Source organism: Oryza sativa, chromosome 10 (genome assembly GCF_034140825.1).
Source record: "Oryza sativa Japonica Group chromosome 10, ASM3414082v1".
NCBI classification, from domain to species: domain Eukaryota; kingdom Viridiplantae; phylum Streptophyta; class Magnoliopsida; order Poales; family Poaceae; genus Oryza; species Oryza sativa.
The window spans coordinates 21,224,146-21,247,114 of NC_089044.1; the positions used below are offsets into that span (position 1 = coordinate 21,224,146).

At 50.8% G+C, this 22,969-nt stretch overlaps 2 protein-coding genes across 2 annotated transcripts; one reads left to right on the forward strand and one right to left on the reverse strand.

Moving 5' to 3' along the window:
* Window positions 1–4,980: 4,980 nt before the first annotated feature.
* LOC4349186 (LRR receptor-like serine/threonine-protein kinase FLS2) lies at window positions 4,981–7,919 on the reverse strand. The gene has a single exon (XM_026020698.2). The coding sequence runs from the start codon at window positions 7,861–7,863 to the stop codon at window positions 5,560–5,562; it is 2,304 nt and encodes a 767-aa protein (XP_025876483.2). The 5' UTR covers window positions 7,864–7,919; the 3' UTR covers window positions 4,981–5,559.
* A 10,736-nt stretch (window positions 7,920–18,655) lies between these two features.
* LOC4349188 (uncharacterized) lies at window positions 18,656–22,200 on the forward strand. The gene is made up of 4 exons (XM_015758236.3): window positions 18,656–19,058; window positions 19,146–19,514; window positions 21,146–21,481; window positions 21,609–22,200. Exons 1-4 carry the CDS (start codon window positions 18,732–18,734, stop codon window positions 21,987–21,989), a joined length of 1,413 nt encoding a protein of 470 aa, XP_015613722.1. The 5' UTR covers window positions 18,656–18,731; the 3' UTR covers window positions 21,990–22,200.
* The last annotated feature ends 769 nt before the right edge of the window (window positions 22,201–22,969 follow it).

Below are 22,969 nucleotides of genomic sequence, written 5' to 3' on the forward strand. Positions count from 1 at the left end.
ACCAAGATTTGATACCTAGGTACCAATTTGACACCAGGGTACCAGGTACCAGGTTTACGTCGGCGCACCTCCCGCTCGTGGAAGCGCCGCCGCTCGTGGACGCGCTGCATGTGATGCGTCGCCCGTCGAGCCGCTTGCGCTCCCCGACCTTGCTCGCCGCCTCCTGCTCCGGCTCCACCGGCGAGGCGTGCTCCACTTCCTCTACTGTAACGCTCCACTTTTCGTGAGACGTTAAAAACTAAATTACAAAAAAATCCTATATGCGAAAATTTCGTTCCTTGAGTGCTGAGTTTAAGTCGTGCCGTGGATCTCAATTTAAATCTCCTTGATCCCTCTGTGTCCATCAATCGATCTATCCACTTATCTAACCTATCTATCCATCTACTTCTCGGAAGAAGTCTATTTTACCTCCCTATATTTTTGGATGGACCGGTTTCCTCCCCCGGCCATCTCCCCTCCCAGCCCATCACCGCCCCCCCTCTAGCACGTGCGTTGCACGCAACCGAGACGAGAGAGAGAGCGCCGCTCGCTCTCTCTGTTTCTCTCTCTCCCTCGTCGAACTCCCTCTCCCCGGCGCCGATTTCCCGCCGCCGCCGTTTGAAATCCGGCCGCGCCCTCGTATTCGCGCGCGCGCTCGCCGACCGCCCGGTCGTCGCCGCGTTAGTCCTGGCCGCCTGCGCCACGCAGCCGCCCATGCCGCCCTGCCACTCGCTCCACCTGTGCGCGCGTGCGTCCAAGACATGGAGGCAGAGCCTCGGCTCCCCTCTCTCACGCTCTCTCCCTCCTCCCTCTGCTCGCCCAAATCGGCAAGGAGCCGAGCTCCTTTCCCCTCCCCTTTTGCTTTTTCCCTCTCAGCCCGGCCACCCGTGACCACCTCCTGCCACTCCTTGACCGCAAGCGCCGCGCCAGCCGAGCTCCCTTGACCACCTAAGTCGGTTTCCTCCCCCCAAAACCGACTTCCCGTGCCTATAAAACCGCAGCCGAGCCCCTCCTCTCAACCCCTCCCGCTTCACTCTCCACGCTGCCGCGCCATTGTCGCCCCTGCCCTGCAGTCGCCCTCGCTGTCCGTCGCCGAAGCTCCAGGAAGACCGATGCGTGCGAAGGACGCAAGAAGAGGACTCCACGTGCCGTCATCTTCCCCTTCCCCGGCCCGAGGCCGGAGAGCTCGCTCCCGCGCCGTCGGTCACCCATCACAGCGCCCGTCTCGACTCGATAGTGCCTCTCTCCGTTCTCCCTTCTCACTCGGCCTCTCCCTCTTTTGGCTCGCACGTAGCTTGGTAGCCTTCCCGAACGCGCGTAGACGAAGCCCCAATTCCCGCCACCGCCCGGCATGGCCTTGTCGCCATTGCCGCCCGTTCCGGGGAGCCGCCGCTCATCGCCGGCCTCCCTCGGGGCCCCTCCGTCCCATCCGGCACCGGAAATGAATTCCTTGCACCCCGGAGATACTCTCGCCACCTTGAATCGACCTTTCATCGCCCCACCGCGATTTTCACTTTTGCTCGCCGCCGGCCGCCGCCGTCGCAATCCACCGCCCTTGACCTCTCCCGGCGAAATCCGAGCCGTTGGCTCGCCTCCTCTCGCGCCTATCTTCGCTCCGGTGGTCTCCCCTCCTTCCGCCGTGCCTCGCGCCGCTCCGCCGACGCGCGCCGCCGTCCGCCGTCCATCCGGCCGGCCTTCGTCTTCCTCCTCTCACCATCCGACGCGGCCGCCACGTAGGCGCCACGTCGGCTAGGCCGAGTCAACCCGTCAGCCTCCCTCCCCCATCCCGGTGCGCGTGGTCCACGGTGCGCTAGCCGCCGACGCGTGGGCCCGCCTCTTCCTAGTCCATCCGGCGCATGCGGCATGAGCCGAGCCCACTAACCCTAGCACCACACCCCGCGTGCACTCCCCCCCACCGTGAACCAGGCCGCCGCCAAGTGGCCCCCGTCCTGGGACCCCCACGCGGTGGATCCGGTCCACCAGACCGCCTCCCTCTCCCCACCCGAGCCCTAATGGGCCAATCTCCTTTGGGCCGCGCCTCACGCTCGGCCTAAAAAGTCTATATTTCCTCCCTCCACCAAATCAATTCTCATACACAAAAGTCCATCTTTCCCCCTTGTTGGACCCACATATCAATGAGTAATTAAAGAATATTCTTGGGAATATTCTTTTCCATAAATTTAATAGATCATTTCTTAAACCATTTCTCCTATTCCAGAAATTCCAATTAAGCTTCCGAAATTCTTATCTTCTCAACCGCTCATCCGATTGACTCCGTTCCACTTCCAATAATTCCGTAAAATTGAGATCTATTTAATGGCACTATTATTTAGTCTAAATAGGGTCTTTTTCTTGGTCTTTTTTTCTAGGTTTTCGATTGTTTGCGTATAGTTGCGGTTACCGGATTTTCGTCGATCGTGGATTTCTCGAAGATTCGTGAAGCTCAGTGAAGACCTTGAGCAAGGCAAGTCACCCTTTGACCAATTGCTCCTATAATTGAAAAATCATTATTATTTTGTTTGCAACTTGCATTATTAGAATCACACACTTAACTTGCTTGGCCTCGGTTTGCATGCTAAACCGACGGACCTATCCAGTAGTCGCACTACTTCCTGTAGGCTGACATACCCTGATCCCTTGTCGCTCCACCATTGTGGTACTTCAGTATCCGTGCTCTCTAAGCCTGTATGCCAATTATCCCACATACACCGTTGTTTGTCGAAAATTTGGGCAATGGGTTTGAGAAGCCTTGAAAACCCGACATGTGGTGTCGGTGTGATTGAAAATAAAATGAATTGTGAAAACTCGCGATGCGGGGGTTGTGCCTATGTGGCACTGTCCCGTATTCGCATATAAGGACCGATTCCTGTGGGAAACTCATCGAACATGATCAAAGTGCAACCACAAGGTGGAATGGGACACCCTAGCTAAGTAACTAGTCGGTTCAGGGAAACCTCGCATGCCAATAGTTGGGAACGCCGGGGCGGGGTCGGACAAACCGGGTTCCTGGTAAGGCAAGGACGAGAAGCTTGCTCACTTACCGATCAAGGTGGTTGGAGTTGATTTGTGAATGCCTAGAATGGCCTGTATTTATGTGAGGATTTGATCCTTCTATGTGGCATGAGGTAACCCTGGGTCGGCTTGAGAAAGGCTTTGTCGCGAACCTCTGATACCGGCCAGTGTCTGGACTAAGTTCGTGTCTTGTGGGTAAAGTGTACCCCTCTGCAGAGGTTAACTAACTATTCGAACAGCCGTGCCCACGGTCATGGGCAGATGTGAGGTGGTTCCCGTTGCGTAGATTTTATTGCCTGTGCTTTGTGAAAAGTTGTTGTGGTGTGGGAATCGTTACCAGAATCAGCCTATGTGGCAAATGGATGACCTGAGTGGTCGGAAACGAATCTGTGTGATTCGGGATGTCTGCGGGCATCATAGACTAGGCTTCCTGAGTGGAAGCGGATTGTTGTGCTGCTGGGCAGCTGGACTCTGGGAGTCCGAGAAAATGAAAAAGGCTCTGGGAGCCGATTAATCAAGTGAAATGGCTCTGGGAGCCGATAAGTAATGATCTGACCCGGGAGGTCGGTACATTACCATTTGAGTTGTTGAAAAGCATCTCTTAAGTCAAATCGAGACGTAAGTCTCTTTTCGATCCAAACTCAAAAAGAAATAAATCACTTAGTGACTTCAAAAATGATTTCAAACAAAGGATTTGCAAAACAACCTTGCCTCTCTTCCAAGCTTGCATTAAACACCTAAATTCCCGTGACTTGCTGAGTACGAAATTACTCACCCTTGCTCTATATATATATATATATATATATATAGTACATTTGTTTGGTGCTCCATGGTGCCCGGGCACCATTGTTGAAATTGAGTATATAGTTCCTCTGCCTTGAAGTGAAGATGAAGTGAAGTGAAGATTAGGGTTTCGTCCTGGTTCCCAGCCGTCGTCTGTGGTGTTGGGTGTTAGCCCGTTGGTTCCGCTGCTGCTGCTGTTGTTGGTGTTTTCTCGTCCGCGTCGTCGGTTGCATTCTCGGCTGTTCTGAGCTGCAACCTAAGTTAAGGTAAATAAGTCCTCTATTTATTTTAAGGATTGCAATGATTCATATTTGTCACCGTGGGTACCAGCGCTATGTCCTGGGACTGGTACTGAGATCGCGGTTTCGTAAGAAGCGGTTCGCGCCGTTATTCCTATGACACGCTCCTGTCAGGTGCCGTTGTACGGCGGTGCTGGATTGGGGTGTGACATCCACCTCTTCCCTCACGTGTTCGACCTCCGCGGCCCGCCCCGCTCCCGCTCTCCCTCTTGCTCACCACGCCCGCCGCTGAGCTCCTCGCCATCGCTGCCTCCCCCGCGGCAGCGGCCGCCGGCTACAGCGAGCGGTGCGGCGACGGTGACGGGCCGGGGAGGGCTGTACCTCAGGTGCCATCTGATTTGGGGGAGGAGTGAGGTAGGAGGAGGGGATCCGGATTAGTATCCTGTCTCCATGGGATACCGGTGTATAGATTTTCTCCTAAATATATGATAGCGCTGACCTTTTGATTTATGCAAAAAGAGACTATGACTAAAATGTATTAAAATAAACCTGCACTTTTAAACATAAGTCTATGAAAATATATTAAAATCGGTGAGTACGAAACATTGCACTTCACATCTCCTCAAAAAAAAAACATTGCACTTCACATGTGCATCAATAACCTTACACATATGCCACTCATTTAATATTTTGATATTCAAAATTGATAATTAGGGAGTATGTAACGAACATGAGCATTTTTTTTAATTTAGCCTGTTATAATTCAAAATTAAACAATGTACTCAATATATATTAAAATTTAATATCTATTCTATAATGACTGGTGCGACGTATTTGTTGATGATCAGTAATTTTCAATAATACAGAAGTTAAGTCTGAAAGTTAAGGGTGTCAAATGTCTGGTTTTGTAGTTTAGGGGTGTAAATTCGAACTGTCAAAATAGTTGAAGGGGTTATTTGGATTTTTTTTTCCTATACTAGGTATTCTCTGAAATGTTTCTTCCAATTACATTTTTCTTAGTCATAATACAAAGGAAGCATGTCCTTCTGTCCTTCGGTGCCAATTACAGAACAATGGAAAAACTAAATATAGTTCATCATAAGAAGGTACATTAAGAAACCACAGCTTACAGATACTAAGCAGTAGTTCCTCTTGAAAGAAATTGATTAATACAGTACACCTTCTGCATAACCTTACACTGTATGCAATCAACAAAGCCGAAAACAGCATACCTTAAGGTTCCACTGAAAAAGAACATTCCAAACCATACCCAAAACCCGAAAACCACTCCAGCCATTACACAGAAGGATAGATACTGGTCCTCGCATTTTCTACAAAATCTCTCATCCGATGCAAGTGAAGAACTTGTGCATGAAATGTTCAATGGAAAGCCACATAGACCATAATTGTTGTGGTATATTGATGGGTCACTGAGGGTTTGAAGTTGATTCCCAGTGGGTATCTTACCTGATAGATGATTATTCGAGAGATTTAGAATGTCAAGAGTAGATATATCAGCAAGGCTTGGAGGAATGGCTCCTGAAAGTTAGTTCAATGAGAGGTCAAGGAACTCTAGATTTTTCGTATTACCAATGTTTTTAGGTATGCCGCATGACAGATGGTTTCTTGACAAGTTCAGAAATAGAAGGCCTTGGAGGGTTGTTAACTCATCAGGGATACACTGCGACAATGAGTTACCTGACAAATTGATACCCGTTAGTAATTCAATTGTTTTTTCGAAAAATTGCTCTTGCCCCTTCCAGATTGTATCGATTCCATCCGAGTAAAGCAGCCAATTTATGTAAGAAGACCATTCTAATGTTTCTTGAGCAGATAAAGTATTTGGATTCTTCATGGAAGTTAGGTTGCCAAAAGATTTGGGAATCAATCCTGTCAAACCGTTGTTGCTTATGTCTAACAGTTGAAGTTGAGAGAGATTCGACAACTCTGAAGGGATTTCACCTGTGAAGTTGTTTGATTTCAGGCTAAGAAACTTCAACGACAGAAGGCCTTTCCCAATCCAAGGAGGAATACCTCCAAAGAATCTGTTGTTCCCAATATCTAGGGTGATCAGCGCCTTACACATCTCTAACGATGATGGAAAAACACCGGTGAAGCCGTTGTCGGCAAGATGAACCGATTCAAGAGAACAGTTGTAGTTCGTCTGGACTGTAGGGATTTCACCTGAGAATGCATTGTTGGACAAGTCGATGAACTGCAGATTTTGCAGGTTCCACCAGCAGTCGGGCAGCTTACCAGTGAGCTTGTTGTTTGACAGGTACAGGATCTTTAGGGAGAGCAGTTGACAGAAATCCGAACCAGATCTGCTGTTAGAGGAATTCCCTGACGAATGATCAACTCCCTGCATCTTGAAATTGTTTCCCATATTTCCCGGAATCGGTCCTGAAATGGAGTTATGGCTCAGCTTCAGGAATGTCAAATGGCTGAGATGACCCAACTCAGGTGGAATACCTCCTGTCAGATCATTATCTGACAAATCAAGATCCTCCAAGCTTGTCAAACTCCCTAATGCTGCGGGTATGCTGCCTGATAATCTATTTCCAAACATGAACAACACTATCAGTTTCCCTGCCTTTCCCAGCTCCGGCGGAATCTTGCCGGTGAACAAGTTGTTCTGCACTTGGAAGGATATGAGCTCGGGCCAGCTCGTGAACAACGCCGGTGGGATCTCACCGGTGAGGTTGTTCGTTGAAATGCTGAACACCCGCATTGCTTGCATCCCGGCGAACTCCGGCGGCAATCCACCGGAGAGCTGGTTCATGGACAGCTCCATGACAGTGAGATTCTTAAGATTTCCCAGCTCAGGCGGCAGAGTTGAAACGAGCTCGGCGTTCATGATGCTGAGCTGCTGCAGCATCTGGAGCTGGCCAAGAACAGGTGGGATAGTACCGCCCAGCGGGTTGAATCCGAGATCAAGAACCTTCAACTGCGACATCGACCCCAGGAACACCGGGACGCCACCGGTGAGGTTGTTGCTGTCAATCCGAAGGTCCAGGAGCTTCGTCAACCTCCCGATCGACGCCGGAATTTGACCGGAGAACGCGTTGAAGGACAAGTTGAGGTACATCAGATTCGGGAGCTTTTCCGGCAGCATGTCTGGTATGGACCCAGAGAAATTGTTGTGCGACAGGTCGAGGAAAGTGAGGTTGCCGCTGCGGATGACGAACTCCGGGAAGCTGCCGTTGAGGGAGTTGAGGAAAAGAGACAGGAACGTCATGGTGGGCATCGGCGAGAACTTGCGGAAGTCGAGCCCGGTCAGGTAGTTTGCTCCCAGGTCGACATGGGCGATCTTGGGGAGCCGGCTGAGCTGGTGCGGGATGGCGCCGACGAGGTTGTTGTTGTAGAGGCGGAGGTCGACGAGGCCGGAGAGGTCGCCGAACTGCGGCGGGATGGAGCCGTCGAACCAGTTGCTGCCGAGGTCGAGCGAGGCGAGTGAGCGCAGCCGCGAGATTCTGGCCGGGATCGCGCCGACGAGGTAGTTGTCGTTGAGGTCGAGCTCAGTGAGCGCCGGGAGCGCCGCGAAGTCGAGCGCGTGGATGCCGCCGCGGAGGCGGAGGCTCCGGAGCCGGAGCGAGGCAACGCTGCCGGCGGCGTCGCAGGCCACGCCGCGCCAGGTGCAGACCGGCGCGGCCCGCGTCCAGTCGGACAGCGAGGCCGCGTCGTCCAGGCTGGCCTTCCACGCCAGCAGCGCGTCGGTCTGCGACGACGACGCTGCCGCTTCGGCCGACGCAGGGATGGCAGCGGCCGCGGCCGCGGCGAAGAGGACGACGACGTCGACGAGGAAGAAACGGTGGACGACGGGAGCCATGTGCGCAGTCGGTTCCTTCATGGCTTCATGGCAGAGGCGTAGTAGCTCCTAGTAGTAATCCAGTTAGCTGACTAACGAGCAGAACGGAGGAAAAACAGGAGCTGGTTGGCACGACGTGGCGATCTCGCGTTGGAGTCGTCTCCGACTATGCAGGTATGTCAATCTATCTATCTACTCGGGAAGCTATTTTAATCCATCTAAGTGGATGTTCAAATGGTTATAAAAATTTCTTAAAAAATTTAACAATGCCCATACAACATATATATATATATATATATATATATATATATATATATATATATATATATATATATATATATATATATATATATATATATATATATATATATATATATATATAGTATATGCTCACTACACAAAATCTTAGGATAAAATTAACTCACGCATCGAAGATATAAAAAGACAAATTCAACGTACAAATAGCAGCATTCTGTTCGCACCTGAATTTATCTTTTTCTTTATGTGTAGGTCGAATTTCAAGTTGATTATTGATAGACCAATAGATGTCACTGTACTTTATATTGTCATTTTTTTTCAATAATTTTTCACAACTATTTGTGTTGGCTTTGAAAAAAAGTATAAAGGGGACATCTAATGAAGGTACTAGAATCCATTCCCTATCTACTCATGTTTTACTCCCTCCGTATCAAATTTTAAGGCTATATTATTTTACACGGTTTTCAGAGACATATTTGGGGCTTTCCAAAGCCCTAGTTCAAAAAAAAATTATTCCATATCATATTCCTAACGAATATGAACTTAGCAACACATGAAAGCATAATACTTAGCATATATATGTTTAGTATGATTATGAGTCCAAAAGTTATCGAGTTTGATTTTTCTTTAAAAAAGAGGGCGCCCTATAATTTGGGACGGCATATTATATATTTTTTTCTAAATCAAACTTACGTTTGACTCAGATTAAATTTAGTAACTTTATAACACCAAATTAGTTTTATCGAATGTAACATTGATTATATATTTTGATAGTATGTTTGTGTGGTGTTGAAAATGTTACTATATTTGTTTATAAACTTAATTAAATTTAAAGAAGTTTCACTAAGTAAAGAATAAAAATGATTTATAATATGAAATAGAGAGTGTTAATTTATTTGTTATTAAAGTAAAGTAGTAGGTTAGGTCAATCATGGACCATATCCTATGCATACAAGCTTTCCATTCACACCAACTAGCAAATATCATAAAAAATTCTAGAAGAAAATGGACACATACTTTAAATTGTATTACACTTATATGTGAAACCTTATCTTTAAATAAATTATATTTTAGCCATAACAAAAGAGAAAATTCTGATAGATTTTTATTCTTAAAAATATTAGATTTTTCTTTTTTATGGTTAAAATATAATAAATTTGAATATCAGACGTTGCAAAGATGTGTAATATTATTAGGAGCACAAATCCAATTTTTTTCAAGAACTTTCCATGATAATTGTTAGTTGGTGTGCACGGACAGTACACGGGAAGTTTGTGTGCCAGAATATGCTTTTGCGCAATCAAGTGGCTAGCATCTATATAAATTTATGATGTAATTGTGCGGCTAGCATCAATATAATTTTATATTATGATGTAAATTCATTTGTATTTTCTACACATTAATATATATAAAATTTCTTAAGTAGTCAACTGTCACACTCCAATCTGGCACCGCCGTACAACGGCACCTGACAGGAGCGTGTCGTGGGGAAAACGGCGCGAACCGCTTCCTACGAAACCGCGATCTCAGTACCAGTCCCAGGACATAGCGCTGGTACCCACGGTGACAAATATGAATCATTGCAATCCTTAAAATAAATAGAGGACTTATTTACCTTAACTTAGGTTGCAGCTCAGAACAGCCCGAGAGTGCAACCGACGACGCGGACGAGGAAACACCAACAACAGCAGCAGCAGCAGAACCAACGGACTAATACCCAACACCACAGGCGATGGCTGGGAACCGGGACGAAACCCTAATCTTCACTTTACTTCATCTTCAACTTCCGGGCGGAGGAACTATATATATATTTATATAGAGTAAGGGTGAGTACTTTTGTACTCAGCAAGCCACGGGAATTTAGGTGTTTGATGCAAGCTTGGAAGAGAGGCAAGGTTGTTTTGCAAATCTTTTATTTGAAGACATTTTGAAATCACTAAGTGATTTATTTCTTTCTAAGTTTGGGCCGAAAAGAGACTTGCTTCTCGATTCGACTTTAAGAGATGTTTTTCAACAGCTCATTTGATAATGTACCGACCTCCCGGGTCAGATCATTACTTCTCGGCTCCCAGAGCCATTCCACTTGATTAATCGTCTCCCAGAGCCTTTTTCATTTTCTCGGACTCCCAGAGTCCAGCTGCCCAGCAGCACAACAATCCGCTTCCACTCGGGAAGCCTAGTCTATGATGCCCGTAGACATCCCGAATCACACAGATTCATTTCTTGACCACTCAGGTCATCCATCTGCCTCATAGGCTGATTCTGGTAACGATTCCCACACCACAACAACTTTTCACAAAGCACAGGCAAACAAATCTACGCTACAGGAAACACCTCACATCCGCCCATGACCGTGGGCACAGCTGTTCGAACAGTTAGTTAACCTCTGCAGAGGGGGTACACTTTACCCACACGACATTACTAACCCGGATCACCCAGCCCGTGAGATCAGCCACGTCGAGAGACCCTAAGGCTTTCATGACAAGGCATTTCGAAAGCCGACACAGGTTTACCATATGCCAACAAGAGGGGTCCCAGACCAACACCAGGTTAGGTCCCAGACCATACTGTGCCAGGAAGCCCGAGGGTTCTCCCTGACACCACCCCGTTGAATCCACATGTCTCTTGGCATCATGGCTCCCCCGATTAGCTAATTACTCAGCCAGGGGCGTCCCATTGCACCCGTGTGGTCGCACTTATTATATGCTCGGATAAATTTCCCACAGGAATCGGTCCTTATATGCGAATACAGGACAGTACCACATAGGCACAACCCCCGCATCGCGAGTTTTCACAATCTATTTTGTTTTCAAACACACCGACGCCACATGTCGGGTTTTCAAGGCTTCTCAAACCCATTTCTCAAATTATCGACAAACAACGGTGTATGTGGAATAGTTGATATACGCACTCAGAGAACACGGATACCGAAGTACCACAAAGGTGGAACGATAAGGAATCAGGGTAGTACAACCTACAGGAATTAGTGCGACTACTAGGTAGGTCCGTCGGTTTGGCACGCAAACCGAGGCCAAGCAAGTTGAGTGTGTGATTCTACTAATGCAAGTTGCAAACAAAATAATAATGATTTTCCAATTATAGGAGCAATTGGTCAAAGGGTGACTTGCCTTGCTCAAGGTATTCACTGAGCTTCACGAATCTTCAAGAAATCCCGCGATTGACGAAAATCCGGTAACCGCAACTATACGCAAACAATCGAAAACCTAAACAAAAGACCAAAAGAAAGATCCTATTTAGACTAATTAGTAGTGCCATTATATAGATCTCAATTTTACGGAATTATTGGAAGTTGAATGGAGGCAATCGGACAAACGGATCGAGAGATATGAATTTTCTAAGGATTATTTGATTTTCTGTCTAAAGGAAAAGGAATTATTAATTCTCTTGGAAAAGAAAAGGAAGGAGGGATCGGATTTAGACTTTCTCGAGCAACTTAGGCGCGGCCCGAGGGATTCACAAGGCTTGGCCGGCCATTGGGCCGAGCGTGGCCACGGGGAGGCGGCCCATTAGGGCGCGCGGGGAGGGAGGGAGGCCCGACGGGGTGGGCGCGGTCCGCCGCGCGGGGTCCCGAGATGGGCCCGCATGGCGGCGGTCGGGTGTATGGTGGGGAGGGCGCACGCGGGGACGGGCGAGACGGACCGGTGGATTGGGTGCGGATGCGGTGCGCTGGTCGACAAGGAGGCGGCGGGCCCACGTGCAGCCTCATGGCTCACCGGGGTCTGCGCGCACGGGGATGAAGGGACGAGGGCGAGCGGCTGACCGGCTTGACCGAGTCAAGCCGACGTGGCACCTATGCCAGGCCACGTGGGCGGCGAGAGGAGGAAGAAGGGGGATGCCAAGATGGACGGCGGACGGTGGCCGAGTTCACCGGAGTTTGATGCGGAGGTCTAGGGCCAAGGGGAGCACACCAGAACGATGGCTAGGATAAGAGGGAGTGAGCCTCCGGCTCGGATTCCCCGGGGGGGGGGATTCAATGGCGACGGATTTCGACGGTGGCGGCCGGCGGCGATCAAAAGGGGAAATCGCGGTGGGGCGACAAGAGGTCGATTCAAGGAGGAGGGAGCATCTCCGGGGCGCGGGGAACTCATTTCCGGCACCGGATGGGGCGGAGGACTGCCGAGGAGGGCTGGCGACGGCGGTGGCCTCCGGGAGCGGGCGGCAACGGCGGCAAGCCTATGGCGGGCGGCGGCGAGACCTGGGGCAGCGTCCATGCGTGTTCAGGGGGCTAGCCGAGGTACCACGCGAGCTAGGGAGGGAGAGGACAAGCGAGAAGGGAGAACGGAGGGTGGCACTACCAAGCCGAGACGGGCGCAGTGACGAGCGGCCGACGGCTCAGGAGCGAGCTCTCCGGCCTCGGGCCGGGGAAGGGGAAGAAGAGAGATGGCCGGAGTCCTCGTCTCGCGTCCACACACGCACTGGCCTCCGACGCGTGCGACGGCGAAGAGACGAAGGCAAGAGGTGGGAGCGGCGGCAAGGCGTCAACAATGGCGCGGTGAGTGTGAGGCGAGCGAAAACGAGAGAAGAAGGGGTTTGGGGTGGCTTGGGTTTTATAGTGGAGGCGATGTCGGTTTGGGGAGTGAGGGAAACCGACCTTGGTGGCGGTCAAGGAGAGCGAGCTGGCGGTGAGCTGGTGCAGTCGCACGACCAGCGTCCGCGCTTTGGCCGCAAGCGGCTGGGACCATGGATGACATCGGCGGTGGTCGGGAAAAAGGGGAAACGAAGAGGGAAAGGAGGGCTTGACCCTTGCCGAAACGGGAAAAGGAGGAGGGAGAGGGGAGTGAGACAGGGGCTGCCTCTCTCGGCCTTGGAAGCTAGCGGCGTGGAGCGGCGGAGCGGCAGCGCGGCAGGGCACGACGCAGGCGGTGCCAGGGTTTGACGTAGCGGCGACCGAGGCGTTGGCCACGCGCGAACCCGCGCGGGAAGGGCGAATGCGGTGGGAGCGGCGTCCTTGCCGGTCGACCATGCGCGAGCGCACGGGAAACGGTGACACGGCCGGAATTTTGGGGCGGCGTCGGCGGGAAGCGAAGCCGAGAGAGAGAGAGAAAAAGGAGACGGCGCTGTCTCTCGCTCCCGAACACGTGCGACGCACGCGTGAGACGCACGCGTGAGAGAGCTGGGCCGAGAGGAGGGGATGGGTCGGGAGAGAGAGGAATCAGCTGTAGCGCCCGTTCCGTCGTGGCGCCTAGCGGGAAAACTATCTCTTAAAAAACTCTATTTGCGAAATCTGTTTCTTTGCTTGTTGTCTAGTGTCTGTGCCATCTCAGATCTCAAATCCCCGATCTATCGCCGAGTTCAATCCCGAATCCAAATCCTTCCCAAATCAATTCCTCCGCAAAAGTCTATTTTGCCTCCCCGGGGTCGATGGGCCGAATCTCTCTCGGCCCATCTCCCCCTCCCTCCCCGGCGCCCTCTCTCTCTCTTTCTCTCCCTCCCCCTCCGCTCCGCCCGCGCGCTGCACGCGCGTGCGCGAGAGCCGCGCCGAGCGCTCCCCCCCTCCGCTCTGCCCGCGCGCGTGCGCGTGAGCCGCCCGCGCCGAGCGCCCTCCCTTCCCCTCGCTCTCCTTCTCCCCGCCTCCATCCCTGGCGAGCTCCCCGCCCGCGGATTCGGCCCCGCGCGTCATTGTTCGCGCGCGCGTCCGCGTGGTCGTCGCCCGCGTCGCGCCTGCGCCGTCTGCGCCGCCCGGCCCCGCTGCCCTGCCGCGCCTGCTACCGCGCAGCCGCTCGGCCCCGCAAGCCAGCGCGCGTGCCCGAGCTGTGCCGCTCAAACCGCCACGCCTCCCGTTGCAACCGCACGCGCGTGCCGTGGTGGCCGACCGCCTGGTCGCCGCCGCCGTCAGCCTCTGCCGCGCCTGCCGCCCGTGTCGTCGCCCCGCTCCAAACCGCCCCGCCGTCATCGCCGTCGTCATCGCCCGGCCCCCCGCCACTCCGCGCGCAAGCTGCCAAAGGACGGAGGCAGAGCTCCTCCTCCCTCTGCCGCGTCGCCCCCGCTCCCTCCTCCTTTTCCCGAAGAGGCAAGGGGACAAGCCCCCTTTTCTCTCCCTCTTTTCCCCTTTTTCCTCCCGCCGGCGTCATCCTCCTCCCTCCTCCCTGTCGCCGCTTTGGCCACGACCGCCGAGCGCTAGCCCTCTCCTTTGACCGCCCTAAGTCGGTTCCCAAACCGACATTGCCATCCTATAAACCCAAGCTTCCCCCTTTCCTTTCCTCTCCCATTCGCCTCCACGCCATTGCCGCCGCCTCCCGTGCTCTGTTCGCAGTCGCCGTTCGTCGTTGCGCGTGTCGGAGGAGCCGGCACGAGCAAGGACGCGGAAGGGGACTCCGAGCGCGCCCTCTCCTTCCTCTTCCCCGGCCCGAGGCCGGAGAGATTACTCCCGCGCCATCGGCCTCTCGTCACTGCGCCCGCCCGCACGGTAGTGCATCTCCCCGTTCTCCCTCCTCGCTCCATCTCCTCCCCTTAGACTCGGGTAGTAGCACGAGTAGCCTCCCCGTAGCTAGCCGGCGCCGCCCCGACCGTTGCCGCCGCTCGCCGTGTGCTCGCCGCCATCGCCGCCCGAGCTCGGAAGCGCCGCTCGTCGCCGGCCTCGCTCGGCGCAGCTCCGCCCAATCCAACGCTAGCATTGGATTCCCGTAGCCGCGTAGATGCTCTCGCCGCCGGGAATCGGCCCCTCGTGACCTCGTCGCCGTTTCCCCCTTCTCCCGCCGCCGGTTGCCGCCGCCGCAATTCGCCGCCGTCGGGCATCCTCCGGCGAATCCGAGCCGTTGGCTCGTCTCCCCTCGTCCTGTGCAACCACCCGGTGTGCTCGCTTTCGCCTGTATCGCCGTGGTTCGTTCCGGCCGGCGTCGTCGTCTATCTCCCGCCGGCCCGCGTGGCAGCCACGTAGGCGACACGTCGGCGCCAGCTCGGCCAAAATCGGGTCGGGCCGACCCCGGTCAGCCCCTCCCGTGCGCGCGTTCCACCGCGAGCCGTGAGGCGGCGCGTGGGCCCACCGCATCCGCGTCCTCCGCGAACCGCGCGCGTGCACCGCGTCCCTCCCCCGCCCGCGCGCGTGCGCCGCGTGCTCGCTCCGCACGGTGAACCGTGTCACCGACAAGCGGGTCCCACCCGGGACCACGCGTGGTGAGCCCGGTCCACTGGCTCTCTCTCTCCTCCCCTCCCGCGCGCGCGCCTTGGGCCGCCTTGGGCCGCCTTGGGCCGGCCGGCCCATTTAGCTCGGCCGGACCGCTCCATTTGTCTCGGGCCGCGCCCTAGCCGCCCGAGGAAAAGTCTATTTTCCCTCCCTCTTTTCTTTTCTTTTCTTTTCTTTTTCAAAAAGGATTTAATTAAATCCTTTTCCCTTAGACCCAAAAATCCAATAATCTTAGAAATTCAATATCTTCCCAACCGTAAATCCGTTTGACTCCGTTCAACTTCCAAAATTCCTCAAATCTCGAGATCTATCTAATGGCACGCTTAGAGGTCTTTAATAGGGCTTTATTTTCACCGTTTGTTGAGTTGTCCCGTTTCACGTGTAGTTTCGGAGCCCGAAGACCCGCAGTGCGAGGATTTCGAGGATCAAGCTCCAGATCTCGAGCAAGGCAAGCCACCTTTGAACATCTTGAGCCTATATTTGAATTTAATTATGTTGCTTGAAAAATATTATGCATTGATAGGATCGCACTTAATCTGTTTGTCCCGTCTGCAAGGCAGATTGGCGGACCTACCTAATTTGTTGCATTTGATCCTTCCTTTGTTAATTGTTATATCATGTCCCCTTGTAACCATCTAGTTGCGCCTCGATATTCGTGCACCCTATGCTAGTATCGACGGTCGCCTTCAAACTTAAAATCTGAAAAACTTCTTGGGTAAAACTTGGGTTTTACAAAAGGCTTGGAAAACCCGACACCTGGGTCGGTGCTTGCGAACTAAATGAATTTCCAAAACCGCGGACCAGGGAACGTACCGGGTGTACGGTTTCCCGCTCTTGCACTTAAGGACCGTTTCCTTGGAATTTCATCCGAACATAAGACAAGTACGACCACATGGGTGGAATGGGACACCCCTGGCTGAGTAACTAGCTTATCAGGGGAGCCTTGATGCCGAGAGACATGTGGATTCGCCGGGGTGGTGTCGGGGAGGACCCCTGGGCTTCCTGGCACAGTATGGTCTGGGACCTAACCTGTTGTTGGTCTGGGACCCCTCTCGTCGGCATATGGTAAACCTGTGTCGGCTTACGAAATGCCTTGTCATGAAAGCTTGGAGGTCTCCCGACGTGGCTGATCCCCATGGGCTGGGTGATCCGGGTTAGTAATGTCGTGTGGGTAAAGTGTACCCCCTCTGCAGAGGTTAACAAACTGTTCGAACAGTCGTGCCCACGGTCATGGGCGGATGTGAGGTGATTCCTAGCGTAGTGTTGTTCGACTACTGCCTTGTGAAATTGCTGTTGTGAAAAGGGGATCATTGTTTGGAAAATCTGCAGCTGATGGGATCAGCTAGGCCCGGGTGGCCATTTGAAAGTTGTTGGCCCGGGTGGCCATTTGAAAGTTGTTGGCCGGGTGCCAATCTTGATCAATTCTAAAGACTGATACATTTGCACATACTCCGACCGGACGAGACGCACTGTCTCATCCATGTCGTTTGAGAAGCACTCACTTAGTTGCTTTCAGAAAAGAGTTCAAATAAAATCAATTGCAAAAACAACAGCCTTTCCTTGAAGCCTGCATTAAACACTTATTTCCCATGGCTTGCTGAGTACTCCTGTACTCACCCTTGCTGTACATAAATAATCTCCCCCCCAGTTGCTGAAGAAGATGAAGCGGATCCCGCTGACGAGGAGTTCTTCCAGGAGCAAGCCGGCTACGATGAGTTTTAGGGTTTCGGCCTAGTTCCCAAGTCGCGCCTATGTTGTTTGGTCCAAGTCCTGGCTTCCGCTTCCCTTTTGTAATGCAGTTGTGAACTCGGGATCTGTCCGCAGCCCGACTTGATTGTACTCCTACTCTATAATAAAGAGACCTCTGTTGCTGTGATATTCTGTCTTCCTGTGATACCAGCACTGTTTCCTGGGACTGGTATCGATTAACAGGTTAATTTGGAGCGTCACGGGCTAGTTCCGGTCGGTACTAGTTCGGGGCGTGACATCAGCCCATCGACAAGGGAGGCAAAATAGATTTTTGCTGAAAGATTTTGATTTGGAGAGATTTGGAGTTTGGGTTTTGAATCTAAATTTGATACTTTGTACACAAGGGTTCAAGGAGTCAAGGAAGGAAACAAAACATGAGTTTGGATATTTTGGGATTTGGAAATTTATTTGGCGAGGATTCAAAGGAAGAGATTGACTTTCGGAATTAGATTTTAGAGACTTGAATTGGAAGAGGAAATTTGAGGCGGAGGATTTTGATTTCGATGAGAGGGAACAATGGGATTTGAAACCGAGATCCATGGCACGACTTAGACTCGCACTCAAAGGACAAAATTTTTCACATTTAGGATTTGCCGAATTAGTTTTTAACGTCTCACGAGAAGCGGAGCGTTACATCAACTCGTCTCAGTATCTTAATATAGGATATCTTTACATATAACTAATGGCTAACATTATCTTTCAGTTGATAATGTGAAGTAATTTATTCATGGGCTCAAGTCAAACATGATGCTAGCTGATTTTGGTGCATACGAGTGGAACAACAAACATAGCATGTATAGTAAAAAGAAGGGTGAATAGCTAATACGATCCCTGAAGTTTCGCTTCGGGCTTAATTTAGCCCTCGATATTTCATATCGTCCAAGCAAGTCCTCCAAATTAATTATTTGGGTTAATATAGTCCTTAGACCCAAAAAAATACCACATGAGTATGTCAAGTCATCCTTGCATGCAGCGGTTTGAATGAAATGACCATTCTACCCTCATATATCATGTAGAAAAGAAAGAGATTTGTCAACATAGATGGTGATATCAATAGGATTGGAAGAGATTTGTCAGCCTATGCTTCCTTTGCAATGAAGTCTAAGGCTTGGTTTAGTTCCCAATTTTTTTTCAAACTTTCAATTTTTTTCATCACATCAAAACTTTCCTACACACAAACTTTCAACTTTTTCATCACATCGTTCTAATTTCAATCAAACTTTCAATTTTGACGTGAACTAAACACACCCTAAGACAAGTGTCATCGCCTACTAAATTTATATGGTTGTTTGAGTTAGCAACTTAGCATCGGCCAATATACTAATACCTCGGTCCCACAAATACTTGTACTGGTAGAAATGAAGTTTTTTGAATGGAGGGTAATTAATTACCGAAGGAGAAAAAAAGAGAATGGCTTGGCTCGACTATGATCACACTTTTCAAACCAGAAAAGTATATGAATTCCCGCAAAAAAAAGAAAAGTATATGAATTCTTGTCCAAGTATATGAATTTGACTATCCAAACCAGAAATTTCATCCAAATATAGCTTGCCAATCAAGTCAAACAAAGAAAAATCGCCCTCTTCAGGCAAACTGCTGAGTTCAAGTGCAGACTAATCTCATACGATTTGGGGGGGCCTTAGCTCCATAAATACACTTCGTCTCCTTCGGTCCTTCCTCCTCAACACCAACCAGACAGAACAGAGGACACCGCTCACAAGCAAATACAGAGTCGAGAGTGAGACTTGAGGCAGAGGCCATGGCCGGAGGAGGAGACGAGCTGAAGCTGCTGGGCATGTGGGCGAGCCCGTACGTTCTGCGAGTGAAGTTCGCGCTCAGTCTCAAGGGCCTCAGCTACGAGTACGTCGAGGAGGATCTCATGAACAAGAGCGACCTCCTCCTCAGCTCCAACCCGGTGAACAAGAAGGTGCCCGTGCTCATCCACAACGGCAAGCCCGTCTGCGAGTCGCAGGTCATCCTCCAGTACCTCGACGAGGCGTTCCCCGGCGCCGGCGCCACCCTCCTCCCCGCCGACCCCCACGAACGCGCCGTCGCTCGCTTCTGGGCCGCCTTCAACGACGACACGGTACGTCGGTACCATGTCACCTCACATCGCGATCATCCGCATCGTCTCCGACTCTTCCGTTTTTGATTCAATTTGATTTGTTCGCAGCTGGTGGAGGCGTCGCAGGCGGCGTCGTGGGGGAAGACGGAGGAGGAGAGGGCGGAGGGGGAGAAGAAGGTGGTGGAGGCGCTGGAGAAGATGGAGGTCGGGCTGAGGGAGTGCTCCAAGGGGAAGCCCTTCTTCGGCGGCGACACCGTCGGGTACCTCGACGTCGTGCTCGGCGGCTTCCTCGCGTGGGTGCGCGCCACCGACGTGATGCGCGGCGTCAAGAGGTTCGACCCGGCCACCACCCCGCTGCTGGCGGCGTGGGCCGAGCGCTTCGTGGAGCTGGACGCCGCCAAGGCCGTCATGCCGGACATGGACAAGATGATCGAGTTCGGCAAGGTGCTGCAGGCTCGCGCCGCCGCCGCCACCAACTGAAGTGACAGTTGACTTGTCGTGTCATGCCGAAGACGAACGGATGTTGGGATTGTTTCCATCTGTTTCACAGTCGAGTGTCGTGTACGTTACGAGTTCAGATGTGTTACTACAGTAGTAGTAACTTGGGTTGAAAAAATATCTAGGGAACAGTTTGTCCAAGGTAAAATGTTATAAACCGAAATGAATAGTGTTAATTAGAGAAAAGAAACTAGTACAAGTGGCGTCTGGGTGAGAAAGGTCTTTACAACTTAATAACATGGCCCAATGAAAATAATTACAGATTTGGCTGTGAAAAAAAAAGAGAGAAGACTATACTGTGCGGGACAATGAAAAGGTACACCAATAATATATTAGCGGTCATAATCTAATAACAATGCCTATTCGTAAATAAATTTTACCGGCATTAAAAAGAAGGTACCGAGAGATAATAAATTTGATACGTGGGATACTGAGAGGCATCAAATTTTACCAGAAAGGCTATTTCTCTTTGGTACCTTTTTAAGAGAGTATCGAACATTTTAAGATAAGTTTATGCATATGTATGCATTTAAAATAAAATTGTAACAATTATTGGGGAATGCTATACAGCACGAGATTGTGCTATTTCACTAGATATAGGCGTAAAAAAAATACATCCCCTAGAGGCAAAAAAGAGCTGTACAAAATTACATAAGCGTTGTGGTTAAGTTGGGAGGAATTCTCCAAGTCACCTTGTGCCTGCCATTATTCAGGTTCTTGACTCTTCCTTTATTTTTGCCATAAGGTTGGGGGCTACCGTTTCCTTGTGCTCGAAGATCCTTTAGTTCCTTTCTTTCTAGATTTCTTAGGCTATGAGTAGGATTAAGGATCGCAGCCCTTTCTTGGGCACTTTCTTTTTGTTGGCTAGCATTTCCCACCATTCATGTACGCTTTGGCATGGCTCCCAATTGCTCAGGTCCAATTACTGATAAGCCACCCAGCCGACCATCAGTCTCCAGATCCTTCTGGTGTATCTAAAGGAAGCTAATAGGTGGCATGTCGTCTCGTTCGTCGTACGGCATAGGGGGCACACTCCGCTATTTGGCCATCCTCTTGTAGCTAGTCGATCGGAAGTCCAGACTCTATTTTGAATTACAAGCCACGCATAGAATTTGCATTTTGCAGGAGCCCAAGATTTCCAAATTAGGGGATTAAAGTTTGTGCCGACTATTCCTAGACACTGAGCCTTGTATGCCGAAGAGGCCGAGCATTCTCCATGATTCGAGAGCTTCCAGACGATGTGGTCTGACTCATTTTGGTTTAGTATGATGTCCTGGGTTGCGCTCCATAGGGACACAAGTTGGCTGATCAGGTCCACTGTAAAAGTAGTGTTCCTATTTAGCTCCAGGTCATCGATCCAGGTGTCATTTTCAATGCCTTCATGTAGTGATTTACTTCTTTTCAATATGCCTTCGTTTAATTTTTTAGACCAGGTTAGCGGATCACATGTTTCAATACATCTGAATATGGGAGCGCGCATTCAACGAGCCACGCAATCAGTATACTAGCTACCCCGTCCACAGAACACGAACCAAAACCATTTATTTAACCATCTCAAATCTCAAAACCTCACTCACACGATTCACAGTTCACCACCAAGCTACAGCTAGAAGAAGCTAATGGCCGGAGCAGGAGATGAGCTGAAGCTGCTGGGCATGTGGACGAGCCCGTTCGCTCTGCGAGTGAAGCTTGCGCTCAGCTTCAAGGGCCTGAGCTACGAGTACGCCGAGGAGGACCTCAGCAACAAGAGCGAGCTGCTGCTCAGCTCCAACCCGGTGCACAAGAAGGTGCCCGTGCTCATCCACAACGGCAAGCCCATCTGCGAGTCGCAGGTCATCGTGCAGTACATCGACGAGGCGTTCCCCGGCGCCGGCGTGCCCCTCCTCCCCTCCGACCCCTACGAGCGCGCCGTCGCTCGCTTCTGGGCCGCCTACATCGACGACAAGGTGATTCACAAATTGCCTCAAATCAATCGCAACGCCCTGTCTTGAATTTGCATCGAATCAATACCAAATGACGATGTTTCTGGTGATTGATTAACTGTCAACTGCTGCGCTTGGTGCGTCGTCGCAGCTGTTGAAGTCGTGGCTGCAGGCGTCGATGGGCAAGACGGAGGAGGAGAAGGCGGAGGCGTTGAAGGAGACGTTCACAGCGGTGGCGAACCTGGAGGCGGCCTTCGAGGAGTGCTCCAAGGGGAAGCCCTTCTTCGGCGGCGACGCCGTCGGGTACCTGGACGTCACGCTCGGCGCCCTGGTCAGCTGGGTGCACGCCGGCGAGGCCCTGTACGGGATGAGGCTCTTCGATGCCACCAGGAGCCCGCTCCTGGACGCGTGGGTGGACCGCTTCGCCGCACTGGATGCGGCCATGGCGGTCTTGCCGGACGCCGGCACATTAGCCGAGTACGCCAAGAAGAGGCAGGCGGAGCGGGCAGCCGCCGCGGCTGCGAACAACTGAACTGGCATGCAGGGGCCGTGGTTCGCGACGTGGTTGGGCCTCGACGATGAATTTGGTGTCATGGTGTGCCACTTGTAGTCCCGTCACATGTGGCGATGTGGGCTTTGTTTGCCACGTGAATTTGTTGTCTGTCTGCGTTCTTACGGTTGGATATTGTTCGTGTGGTTTTGGTTAGCCCGTTTCTTCCAATAAATGGAATTATTAATTTTTAGAGGAACAAGAGTGAACATTTTTTTTTTCAAAGATGACGAAAATTATTACATCCTGGGCTTTTACATAAGGAAAAGTGTAGTTGGACTAAATCCTAGTTACCCTTAAGTAATAAAAACAACTGAAAGCCAAAAAAATCACACAAATTTTAAGGATTTAGCAAATATATGTTAGCTACCTGAGCCAATTATTAAAACATTTTGGTTTATTATTAAAATTGGTAGTGAATATGTCTCTTGCATATTGCGAAAACAATATTTCTCTCGCTAAAATTTATTGAAATGGCTAGAAATCAAGTAATTTTAAAGTGGCCAGACGAGACAGTCGTGCCCGCTACAGGACATGGGTGCCTCTGTGATGGCACGACAGAGCCTGAGCTGGAGCCACGGATATGATGTGGCGAGCTAATGGGCACTCGCCATGTGCCCCCACTGTAAATGGCCTTATTGCACCATTTCTTATGTTTCCTCTTTTATTTCTCCAAGAAAGGATGGAAGACATGACTTTCTCGGTTACTTACTAAAATGCTTTTAGAAAAGAAAGAAAAATAAGTAAGTTGTAGTTTGTAATTAAACAATTAGCCCGATCAAAAGTGTCCACACAATATTTCTGAGTATATGTCTTTTTTTTTCCTTTTAGTTAGTATTCTCTTTCTTTTTTTTCAAACTTATTGTTTGAATTCATTTTTAATTCATCAAGTGGGCCACATGGATAGGGGAGCAATGGGAGACGCGTTCGGCACAACAATTGTGTGCAGGTCCCAGTTGGTG